The sequence below is a fragment of the Astatotilapia calliptera genome, chromosome 5 (assembly GCF_900246225.1).
Source record: "Astatotilapia calliptera chromosome 5, fAstCal1.2, whole genome shotgun sequence".
Classification (NCBI taxonomy): Eukaryota; Metazoa; Chordata; class Actinopteri; order Cichliformes; family Cichlidae; genus Astatotilapia; species Astatotilapia calliptera.
In genome coordinates this window covers 16,502,605-16,515,133 of record NC_039306.1, presented here as the reverse complement: position 1 = coordinate 16,515,133, position 12,529 = coordinate 16,502,605, and the positions used below count along the sequence as shown (strand labels likewise).

General features: G+C 41.3%; 1 protein-coding gene across 5 annotated transcripts in view; it reads left to right on the top strand.

The window, feature by feature from the left end:
* The first annotated feature begins 586 nt into the window (after nt 1-586).
* Nucleotides 587-12,529, top strand: part of cacna2d2a (calcium channel, voltage-dependent, alpha 2/delta subunit 2a) — a 182,875-nt gene continuing 170,932 nt past the window's right edge. For 2 of the 5 annotated variants that reach the window (XM_026167548.1, XM_026167546.1), the window contains exons 1-3: nt 588-1,039; nt 5,147-5,228; nt 5,308-5,337. In XM_026167548.1, coding sequence (XP_026023333.1) covers nt 924-1,039; nt 5,147-5,228; nt 5,308-5,337 — 228 coding nt within the window. In that variant the 5' untranslated portion in view covers nt 588-923. Of the gene's footprint in view, nt 1,040-5,146; nt 5,229-5,307; nt 5,338-12,529 lie in introns of all 5 variants that reach the window. The other 3 variants (XM_026167551.1, XM_026167547.1, XM_026167545.1) reach the window with 2 other exon arrangements.

Genomic DNA, 12,529 nt, shown 5'->3' with positions numbered 1-12,529 from the left:
CCAAGGCCACTGCTGCTGACTGTTTATACTCTAGTTAATATAACATGGCCCTCTGGTATTATGCTTCCAATTACCCCAAATGACACCTTGGTTTCTGATCATAATCTCGAGTCTGGTGAAAACATAAGAGTATGAACTGGACATGAGGAGGAGGAGGAGGAGGTGGCCTGATGCGCGCCCCCGTCTGTTGCACAGAAGTAGGTTGTTTGAATGGAGGAAGGGCCGCCAGTGCCAACAGCTGAGTCAAGTGTCACAGATGGACGAGGCGATTACAGGAAGTTGAGCTACCAGGCTTACAAAAATAAAATCCTACAACTCTAAAGCTTAAATCTAGCCAGAGAGCTTCCTTTAAAAAAGCAGCTAATTTTCGAAGTTGGTGAAAAAAGCGCATCATATGTGGTCAAAAAATGCTCATATGATGTAAGACCGCTGAATTTCGGGTATTTTCTGATTAAAAAAAACACTTTTGGCAGGTTTTTGGTCTCTTTTCTGTTGGATACTGGCCTAAAGGCGTCACATTGTTTTATTTTGAAAGTCACAATGGGAAAATTGAAGCGGCACAGCGACCAGCTTCACCTTGTATGGTTGTTACATTGGAGACGTTGGGAGAGAAAAGGAGCAAATGTGCGCGGCGACGGAGAGGGAGGGAGGAAAGCGAGCGCGCAAATAGGCAGCCAGGCACATCGGCAGCCGCGGCAGAGCATCTTCCTGATCCTGATCTCCCGTGTCTTCAGCTGCCAATTCTTCGTGTGCGTCTCTGATTGAGATTTCACTGCCGGGCTGAAGTGTCCAGAAGCCTCCGCCAACCATCACCTCCCACTACACACTTTCTCCGGAGCTCGGTTATTCTTAGCTCAGCTGTGAGAGACTGCCCTTCCGGTCCTTCTCTTATTTATCTCAGTTTCTTGAATATTTAATGGAAAATGGCGATCTGCGCACAGTCGTACGGTGTCTTCTGCCTCTTGACAATCCAAACTGTACTTATCATATGCGTCTCCACGCCGACAGCCGGGACCCACCTCTTCCCACAGCACTACACGTAAGTACCCTGCACGGTTTTGGTGGGGAGGATAAACTGGGGGGGGGGGGGGGGTGCGGAGTGCGGAACTAGGACAGGTGGCCCCAGACGAGCCTGCACATGAAGCGGCGCTTACCTTGGTGCGAGATGAGCCGCTGTCCCTGATGCTGACACGCAGACGCAGCTTCCGTCTCCGATGCTGCGTTATGAGTGTCATTCTCACACGGCTTGTGTTGTTGTTGGTGGGCACTGGCATTAAAGCCCAAAGTCTTATTCCGCTAGTGACAGTCAACATGGAGTACGCACATGTGGCGAAAGAAAAAGGAGGTGGGGGGAGAAAACACAGTGCCAGCGATAGTTAAAAATACAAAAATATTAAAGAGATAGTCCGAGTGTTGTTTTGCTGTCAGTGCAGGAGGGAGAATATCCCGCTTAGACGCAGTCCTCTACAAAGTCTCTAAAAGCACTCGCACCGTGAAAGTAATCATATCTATCTCACCTCAGGGTGTGTTTTTTTGTTTTGTTTTTGCTTTTAATGGCTCATTTTGTTTCAGACTCTAAATGTGGAAACGTCACACTCGAAATTTAGACGCACTTGAGGGCAGCATTACAAGTGACCGCAGGGCGCAGAAAGTAGTAAAGCATCCAGCTGTGAGGAGAGCACAAAAAATAAAGCAAAAATACAAACACACAAACAAAAAACAACAGCAACAAAAAAAGCTATTTCTGGAATTATTCAGCGCACATCTGTTGGGGGGAATATTTAGCATTTATACCCCCATTCCCTTCTCTTATGCGAACATTATAATAATTTCACCTTGAAGGACGCGCAACGGCGACTGAAGCCAAATGTTTACCGCGACAGTTTACCACCTGTGCACCGTCAACTGTTCAATGAAAGTCAGTAATTTACCCCCCAAAAAATATTTTTCCCTATTTTTTTTTCTTTCAATGGCTATTACTTCACTTAAGATTGTATTTCAGAGTTCCGATAATCCTCTTTATGCAACAATAAACCCTCGTGAGTGCAACAGTTAGGCTCACACTGAAGTATCGTTCCAAATGTCGCCCTCTTTATAATAACCATGACGTGATGATCTGATGCGAAGACTGTGTGTAGCCCGAAGTGCTGTTTAGTCAGTCAGGCTCCCAGAAATGATTCCTGTGTGATGCATCAACCAGATCATGTCTTTAAAATCTCCGGGGCTCTGTTAATTCGATGGCCAAGGTGACTTTCAAAAATAAATAAATAAATCAGTTATCTTTTATTCTACTGTGGATTGACTTAAAACTACAATTTACCGGATCACTGATTTGATTGTTTTAGCTCTGTAAGTGATGCAGTTAATTTATCTTACACCCGAGTTACTTTGCAAACAAAACCCTGAAATTCAGTTTATTATGACTTTTAAGCAACCCTAATTTCCATCTCCCCCCGTTTAAAGACACGTTTATTTTCCAAAACTACGTTTTCTTTAACTATACACTATTGTTCCTTTTTAATAGAGAAACTGTGTCATTATTTCTTACTTTCCCAGTGTCCTTGTTTAAGCAGATAAAGAGAAGCTAAATATTCTGTAGGGCTGGTTATATATGCAGTCTGTCATCTCTTGAGATTTCTAAACTGGGTTTTGGGTCACCCACATCACTGTGGTATTTGCCAGAATTTGACAGTTAATTGAAGTGTATTGGGAGCAATGGTGGCAGTTTATTTGATGTATATTGCTGACACACACAGACACACAAACACGCCCATGCACGGGTCAGAGCTTCTCCGTGTTCGAGGTCTAGCTGAAGAAATGCACGTATAAGGATGCTCGCTTCGTTTTCACAGCAGTCTCCAGAAAGTGTGCGTTTTCTACAGCTTGCCATCTACCAGTATGGTCTGCATAGTACTAAATATTACACTGAAGTGTTGTTTATGCTTATAATTTAGTGTGTATGTAGGTGTCTGTGGTAGACTGAGAGGTAGCTGCAGGGAAGTTATTTCCTCATTTAAAAAAAAAAAAAAAGTTGATAACTGGAATCTAAAAGTCAAAATATCATCAGCACTTTGCACCAGATGATATGACCACACACAAAAATAGCCCACCTTCTGCCCTAATAGATAGATGAGAGTGGCACTTCGAATGATGAGATCCATTGCGGCCGAATGAGCGTAGTGACAGTATGGGTCTGACTCACACAGGTCTTCCATCCAAACTCATTTCATCACACTTTCTGCTTTTCCATAATGTTTGGCTAACATAAATCATAAAACAACTAAGACGAATCAAAACACAAGAAGGCAAATGGCAAAGTTGTACTGCTGCTTTGGACTACAGAGAGCCAGAGAGCACCAGTCGGCTTTCATGTAGTGCATTATGACAACTTTTGTCAATTGAAGAGAGATCACAGCTTTCATAATGCAGAAGGTCTCCGAGCACTCACTGAGCATTAGGCCACAGTAATGCATATAATTTACCAAACAACAGCGTCCTGCTATCTCTGCAGCTGCTATTGAATGAACATACTTCATACTGCAAGATATTTTTTGCCACGCAGTCTCCAACTTCTTGCTTTGTGCTTTAAAACATTGTTATTCCAGCTTTATTTGACCTGGTGCGATGCAAGTCGTGTAGTCTGTTCACACACAGAATATAAATATGGCACAGATGTTATATTAAGTGCTAAATGTATTCAACTTAGACTGAAACCAGGCCTTTGTGCATCAGTGCACGTGTGTATAAATGACCTATAGATACTTTTATCACAATATGAGACACAATAATGTTAGAGATTACACAATGAAAAGGTAAATGAAAATATTAAGTTACTGCCAAACTGTAATATAAGACCTATCTATCTATCTATCTATCTATCTATCTATCTATCTATCTATCTATCTATCTATCTATCTATCTATCTATCTATCTATCTATCTATCTATCTATCTATCTATCTATCTATCTATCTATCTATCTATCTATCATGTTGTGTGTAGTATCCAGACTAAAGAGGTTGCGTAAGAAGTCTGCCTGGCTCGGGGACAGAGGTATTGTCCCTCACTGTTAGTATCACTGTGTCCTGCTCAGCTCTGTTCTCACTGTAAACTTGTTTTCATTTCATATTGAATGACCTTTTTATAGTCACAGCTTCCCCCCCTTCTCTGCTCCTTTTAGAGGCCCTCTTGCTCTCCTTTAATCACGGTCCCTATAAACACAGGGAACTTGCTCACTCGCTGGCGTGTTTGCTCTGCTGTTACTCGCTTGATGAAGCCCGCTCTGGCTTGGTGATTATGGCGGGCGCTGTCACTACTTGGCAGATTTGTGCAATTTAATAAATCTGTCTCCCCTCTTGTCTTCAGAGCAAATCTGACATTTAAAGATGACATTTGTCTCCGTCATCATATTAAAAGACAAACGGCTGTGTTGTTGATGCTAGTGATTAGCTATCTGCAGGCTGCTGAAAGGAAAAAGGTTGGCATGGAATCAGCGGTTGGCTAGCAAACACATGACATCATTTATTCATCTGATTGCTGAAAGATGAGCTTTCATAATAGGTTTTTTTTTGTTCTCCTTTTTTTCTGTGAAAATTTCTTCTTGGCTTTTCACATGAGTTGTTCAGCATGAATCTTGGTTGGCAGGTTGGCCCCTGCTGCTTCTCTAAAGTGATCTGGTAAAAATCTTCATCCATTAAGTCATTTGTTGCTTGCTGAGAGATATACAGTGATGAGCTCCAGTCGTTTGATCTCTTAATTCCAAACTTGGCTCCGTCTAACGGAGATCAGCTCCTGCTTAGGCTGCACTTCTGTCAGACCTGAGCAGTTTTATTGTAGAACCGCTGATCCCAGCCGAGCGTAGACAGGCACGTACGCTGCCGGTCCTGGACGGAACACATACATGCAAGATGTGATGGGGAGAGAAGATGCTGATGACCAACCCAGACATTAACTGGAGATAGGATAGTGATACTTCCAGACAGGCATCCCAAAAGGGGCAGAGTGTGGCAGTTTTCCAGCAGAAAGAGAGCCACACACTGCCGCCGTCTTGCAAATGCACTCACTTATACGCAGTGGTAGAGAAATGAAAGTTTTCGTGATGATGTTGAAATGATAATGTTGAAAATGTCTTAACTTTACTTTTGCAGAATGATTCACTGGGCTGGACGCATTGAGAAGGAGCTGGAAAAGGTTCTGCAGCACGTCACCGGAGCTCAGCAGATGAGATCGGTAAGTTGACGTCACGCCTGCAAGTGACGCCCCGCATTTTCCTGCATTATTAATCAGTATGATTGCACTCCTCTTCAAGGTCCAGCGTGAGGGTGTGGATATCTTTAAGGTACTGTGTTGACTTGAGTGATGAAGTGAGATAATATAGAAGCAGTGATCTTCTATATTAGTGTGACATAACTTCACGAGTGGAGATGACTGCCTTTTTTCCAAATCATCTTTTGCTGTCAAGAATTTTCCTTTGGCCGGATCCCCCTTAACTTCTAGTAACCTCTAGATTGATTGCTCATTTAATTTGAAATAAGCATTTAAAAAATCGAGACACACATTAGGCATGATTATGGTGTTGGATATTTAAGTGTCTATTTAAGTGTTTCCTTCTGGTTTTTTGCACCACGTGTCTGTCCTGTGATAGGCAGATGGTTTAGCATAGTGTGACTGACACAGTTTCATCATATTTGTGCTGCGTGCGCGTGTTGGCCACGTTTCCAGAGTTTGTCATTCACCCTGAAATAAATGCTTCATTATTGCTGTGTAGATGAAAATGATTCATCCAGCCAGTACGGAGCCTGTGGCTTTAATTCCAGCAGCAACAGTGGTTAGTGCGATAGCAATGTTGATCTGCAGGGCCCACGATCCCTTTATAGGAAGTCTGGTTCAGCTCTCTGTTAAAAAGGTCCTAGCCTCTGATCCTATGAGTCTTACCCAGTACGTAACGCAGAGTTCAGATGAAGCCGATGTGGGTGAGGGGGCTCGCCCAGTCCTGACTGCCTCGAAATCATCCCAATGTCTTCCCTTTATTCATCTGGTAAATTTTATGAAATCATACATTTTTAAAGTCAGACATTCAGAGATCAGAGCGTCCGCTGTGGCACGTCATTCCTCACACACACACACCCTCATATTTCTTAAGGCCGTTTCTACACAGGCTTTCAGTTAGGCCTGCCCTTAGAATGGTTGCTGTATTTTCACATTATTATATTGGTTAACTTAAACATAATTATACCTGTCTGGTTATATTCTTATCAGTATTTAGCATAGTGAACTATCAGCAAAATTACATATGAATCATATTTCTGTGTCTATAAATCACATAAAAACCTGGATGATGAGTATTTTACTTGTGGTTGGAGCTGAGCTGAGAGATCTCAGGCTCCATGACAGCTGTTAGTATAGTGGCGACACTGATGGATCCCAGAGAGGAGGAAGTAAGCTGACAGAAATCGCGCTGCTGTAAAGGGTAATGACCATTAGTGGATATCAGGCGCGCACTCAGACAGCATGATAGAGACAGGTTGATTTTTAGCTCTCATCCAGTGTAAACAAAACACAGAGAGAGTGTTTACCTGCTAAAATATTTGCCTTTTGCTTTTTTGTTGCTCCCACTGGGTAGTGTGGATATCTACACAGGCAGTAGACTTTAAAAATAAGGCGACTCATTGTTTGAAAGTCAAAGTATCTGAAAAATGTATTCTATCTCAAGAATATTGTCATTTTTAAAACATTATTGATTTAAATGTGGTGTAGATGGGGATAAACTGGGTGGAGAAAGGCTTTTTCAGCTAAAGAGTTTGAAGAGTTTTCTCAACGTATAAAGTTGCCGATCACCCTTTAACTGATCTAAAAGGTTAATAAACTACTAAAGTACTACCCTCTTTTTAAAAAAAACAAAAAACAACTCAGCTTGTGCATTTTGGTGATAATTTGCTGCCAATTTTGATCTCAAGTTGGCCGGGTCTGTAAATCCACTGAAAAGTAACCAATAAAAACCCTCCACATTTCCCCACTTTCTTGTAGTGTAAAGACAGAAAACATTCACATTTAGTGCAGTTCAGCTGTAGCAATAAGTCACTTTTCATCACATTCACATGTTTGCTGTCATTGAAAAGAAATGCTGCTGCCATAAATCACACAAACACGTTTGTTACTTCATGGGTAATGTCTCTGTCAGGAGGAAGGCTGTAAAACGGACAATTTGTTTTATCCCATGGCTCGGGTTTAACTAGCAGTTTGGACGGCTGTCACGACCCGATCACTTCCGTCAATAATGACCTGCAACACAATGTTCCTGATGCAATATCCCCCTTAGATTTGTTGGCTTATGTTACAATTTTTTATGTTTTGTTTTGGATTTCTGATTATTGTTAAATTACTCCATTCTTTTCTTCACTAAATGTTGGAAATGGCCAAAAAAGGCTGTCATATTACTACTCATTATAAAACTCATTCAGCATGTATAGCTGAATGAACCTGAACTTAATGATTCCTAAAGCTGCAAAGTGGTGTTGACATGACGTTAAATGCTCAGTAGGATTTAAGTTCTGTGGATTTAAACTAATTTTCACTGGCGGTGACTCGAGTTTATTCTGTGGACCAAACCCAGTGAAGCCACTCTCTTCTGAAAACGCTGCGTCTGCCTGGCGATGGTTTGCGTGGGGTGCCCATATGGCTGTGCGTGCATGTGTATGCGGTGGCCTGACTGTGTGCACAGGCCGGGTGCGAAAGAACATTTATCATTGCCCCAAACAGGAGTCGTCACAGGGTGTGCTAAATGGCCCAGCATGCCTAGAAAAGCCATTTTCTAAATGGATGCCTCTCTCTATACGTGTGTCTGATAGAAATCTTCCCAGGGCTATGCCGGCTGGTAACAAGATTGCCTCCCTCTGCGCCCCCTTCCTCTTCATGCGCAGTTTATTCTCAGAGACAAAAAATGTAAAGTGTGTGCAAATTATTTTTGAGTTTGTCTTACATGGGGAGAGACAAGGGAACTAAGTTGAATGTAATGTGGCATGCTCAGTTGGTCTCGGTCGAGATTTTATTTTCTCTGACAAGCGAGGTAGTGGGTGAAAGAGAGAGAAAGGCCAAGACAGTCCGAAGTCGCACAAGTAAATAAGGAAAAAAACAACAAAAAAACATGCTCCGCTCAAGCATTGCCCCGTACGCTATATGAAGCTAATATTTCTTTGTTATTGACCTATTGCTTTGTTGAATTTGGATATGAAAATTTTCACTAAAATTTTGGCAAACAGATTAAATGGACATGTTGGGTCAATTATCCATCTGGATCAAACTGGGTTTGTCCCCCAGAGGTTTTCCTTCTTTAATGTTCGAAGATTGATGAATATTATGTATCATAGGCACTGGGGAGCTTCCACGATCGCAGTACTGAGCTTAGATGCTGAAAAGGCGTTTGACCAGGTCGAGTGGGCCTATATGCTTTGGGTACTGGAGAAGTTTGGTTTAGGCGAACAGTTTATATCATATGATATATAGGCATCCTTCTTCTTCCATTCTTACTAACCAAGATAGATCAGCGCCTTTTTTTTTTACACCGCGGGACATGACAAGGCTGCCCTTTGAACCCTTTGCTTTTCACTATTTCTATTGAACCTCTTGCAGTAGCCATTAGGAATGAGCCCTCTATTGACCCTGTCCGATTGGGGAATATCAAGCACTACATTTCTTTATATGCGGATGATGTTGTTTTGTTCTTGTCAAATCCTGAGCGATCTGTTCCTGTACTATTAGATCTGGTGAGGTTGTTTGGGGAAATCTCAGGTTATACAATTAACTGGTAGAAGAGTGAGTTTGTGGCTTTAACTGCAAACTTGGATGTTGATTTTTTTTTTTTTAATTTTGCCTTTTAAAATTACAGACAGATTGAAATACTTAGGTGTTATTTTGCCTAAGGATCCTAAATTGATCTTCAAGTTGAATTATCTTGAACAAGTTGAAAAAACTGTAAAAGGACATTGAGAAATGGAGGGCTCTCCCTATTTCCATGGTAGGTCGCATTAATGTAATTAAAATGGTTTCCCTTCCTAAATTTTTATATTTATTTTTAAACGTACCTATCTTTTTGAATAAGCAATTTTTTTTAAAATGATCGAGTCAGTAGTATTACCATTTGTTTGGGGCTATAAAAATCATAGGATATCAAAAGTTCATCTATCTAAGTCTAAACTTGAGGGTGGATTTAGTCTGCCATGTTTTTAGTTTTATTATTGGGCTGCAAATGCTAGAACTCTTGCTTAGTGTCAGGAAGGGTACAAAAAGGTCATGTCTGCCGATACCCACCTTGGGTGGTCATAGAGAGTGGTGGGGTTGAGAATAGTTCCCTCCCTGCTCTTCTTTTTTCGTCCTCTAATCCGCGAACCAAGGTCAATAATTTTACAGTTTTGAACTGCGTTAAAATCTTTAGTCAGATCAAAAAAGGTTGTGCTCTACCAGACACTTCGATCCACACTCCAATACTGTATATTGTAATCATGCATTTCCACCCTCATGTTTAGATCCCTCTTTTGAGGTCTGGACACAGAAAGGTATTATTACTCTCAAAGACTTATATATATTGACAGGCAGTTTGCATCATTTACTCAGTTGCAAAACAAGTTCTCTCTCCCTGCATCACATTTTTTTCATTATTTACAGATAAGAAACTGTTCGTCAGAGTATTCTTAATTTTCTATCTCTTCCGGAAGAGGGGTCAATTTTTACACTCCTTCTGAGTTCCCCGGATTCTAAAAAATTGGTTGTTGGTTTTGTGAAAGCTTTTTCTGAGTATTTCAATTTTAAATCTGACTTTTTGAAGATGGCATGGGAGGAGGAGCTTGGTTTGCAAATAGGAGATGAGGTGTGGGAGAGGAGTCTGTGTAGGATCCATTCTTGCTCTATAAATGCAAGGCATCAGTTAATTCAATTCAAAGTGCTTCACAGACTTCATTATACAAAAACTAAACTGCACAGGATTTTTCCTTCTATTAGTCCGATATGTGATCGTTGTAAACTTGGAGAAGGCTCTCTCACTCATTTATTTTGGACTTGTCCCAAATTGCATAACTATTGGTTGGACATTTTTAAATGTTTTTCTGATATAATTGAACATTAGAGCCAGACCCAATAATTGCATTGTTTGGATCTTCCTCTTCCCTTTTACACCTCAGGTCTGCTGCACAAACTACAGTTTTGTTCAGAATGGTAATTGCTGAGAAAATTATCTTGACTCTCTGGAAGTCGGATATTGTACCTCAATTCAAAATCAGGCGATCGTGGCTCAAGAGTTGGGAGTTCGCCTTGTAATCGGAAGGTTGCCGGTTCGAGCCCCGGCTTAGACAGCCTTGGTCGTTGTGTCCTTGTGCAAGACACTTCACCTGTTTGCCTACTAGTGGTGGTCAGAGGTGGCGCCAGTGTCCGGCAGCCTCGCCTCTGTCCGTCCGCCCCAGGGTGGCTGTGGCTACAATGTAGCTTGCCACCAGTGTGTGAATGGGTGGATGACTGGATGTGTAAAGCGCTTTGGGGTCCTTAGGGACTAGTAAAGCGTATGGAGAGAACTAGGTACACATTAGCGGACAAACTTAGTAATTTCTTTGATGTGGGGCAGCCATTTTTAGACCATGTATTAAAACAAAGTCCTGTTTGATCGATCACCAATAACTTAGCCTACCACCTTAGCGTTTTATTTCTGTTTATTGCCAGTGTTGAAGTAGTATTTTTGTCTTTGCAGTGTAATCTTTTGTCTTATTTGTGTTTTTTAGCCCTTGCTGTTGTGTTGTCTGTTGTTTTTTTTTTGTGTCCCTTTTTTTGTGTCCCTTTTTTTCCTTCTATCAAAAAATCTCAATAAACATACTTAAAAAAAAAACATGCTCCGAATTGGTTGACTTTTAAAGCAGCTCACAGATGTGCGTCTCTGTTCCAAATGTTCAGGTCCCTCTGAAGATAAATAAGAAGATTCAAGCTCTTCAAATGTTTAATAAAATCACGCTCTAATATATTTGGCCCAGGTTTGGTCAAGATGTTCTTCTCGCCCAGGGGAGTGAAAGAAAGCTAGAGGGTGAGTGCACTGGAGGAGTTGGAAGTTTCAAATGGAAGAGCGCAGATAGACAAGGAGAGTGGGCGGCTTTCAGAGCGGAGGAGGGTTTTTTAGAGAGAAAAGGAATGAAGGATGGCTTGACAATTGAGATTGATGTTCAGGCGATTTTGTGTGTATATTTAGTGTCAAACTACTTGAGATGGATGAAATGATAGAGGGAAAGGACGAGAATTGGTAAATTTAAATATGAGCAGACAGATGCTGTTTATAGTCCTTATCCTCCTCATTATCCTCCGTGCCGCTGCTTTTGATGTGTTACAGTACGTGGTGATGATGAGAGGCGGTGGTGGACACTGGCATTGTTTTCTTATCCTCGGGCTTATTCAAAGCAGTTTTAATAGGGAACACATGAGCAGCGCGCCCACGCCCACATACTGTCGTTACAGATGGTTAATCAGAGATACAGACTTGCAAAAATTCCATTAATCCAATAATAATAATTATTTAGATATTTGAAGATTTATTGGAGTTATTTTTGAAAGCAAAAATAAAAACGAGTTACTGGTTAAAAGCCCATCAAGTGAGAAGATTTAATATTTTGGCTGCATGCTGGGGGGTTGCTCAGACAAAATAAAACAATACACTGAAGATTTAATGGCGAATCAAATATATGACTGATTGATTATTTGTTATGTTTATAGATTGAACAAAATGATAGAACAGGATTGGTCCATATTGACATAACTGCATCACACAGTTCCTGTATCCCAAAGGTCCTCTCTTGAATTGAGACCTAGTGACCACGGAAGCTGTTTGAGTGCAGCGAACTCATTGCCATGTTCAAAAAACCAGTTTGAGAAGATCTGAGGTTTGATTTGAGCGTATTCATTCAGAGAACTGCCGCTCACTGGATATTTTATCTTTTTCAGCCCATTCTCTGTAAACCCTACAAATGGTTATGAGGAAAAAAGTCCCAGTGCATGAACGATTTCTGAAATACTCATACCAGCCTGTCGGACATCAACAACCATGGCATGGTGAAAATGACTAAAATAAAAGCCTTTCTTCCCCATTCTGATGCTCATTTTGAACTTCATCTTGCTCATGTCTACATGCCCGAATGCACTGAATTGTTGTCATTGTGATTAGATATCTGCCTTAAAAAGCCGCTGAACAGGTGTACCTAACTTGACTTTCCTCTCCCATCACTAAAGGTCGATATATCTACGTGGATTTAACCACAGCAGCTACACAATAGCCCCCTCTATGATTCCGAATGGCTAATTGCTTGCCCTCCTGCAGCCCTCGTTGGACTGATTGCTTTGTTTAAACTAAAAAAAACTGCGGTTTCATGTCGCAATTCAAGATAAACCAATCAGCTGGATGGAGTGGACAGACTCAAAGATATGGTCCCAAGCAAGAAAAAGCTGCCAATCAGTAATCAGTGACTGCAGAAGGACTTGGTTTGATTGGTGTGTTCTGCGGGAATGCC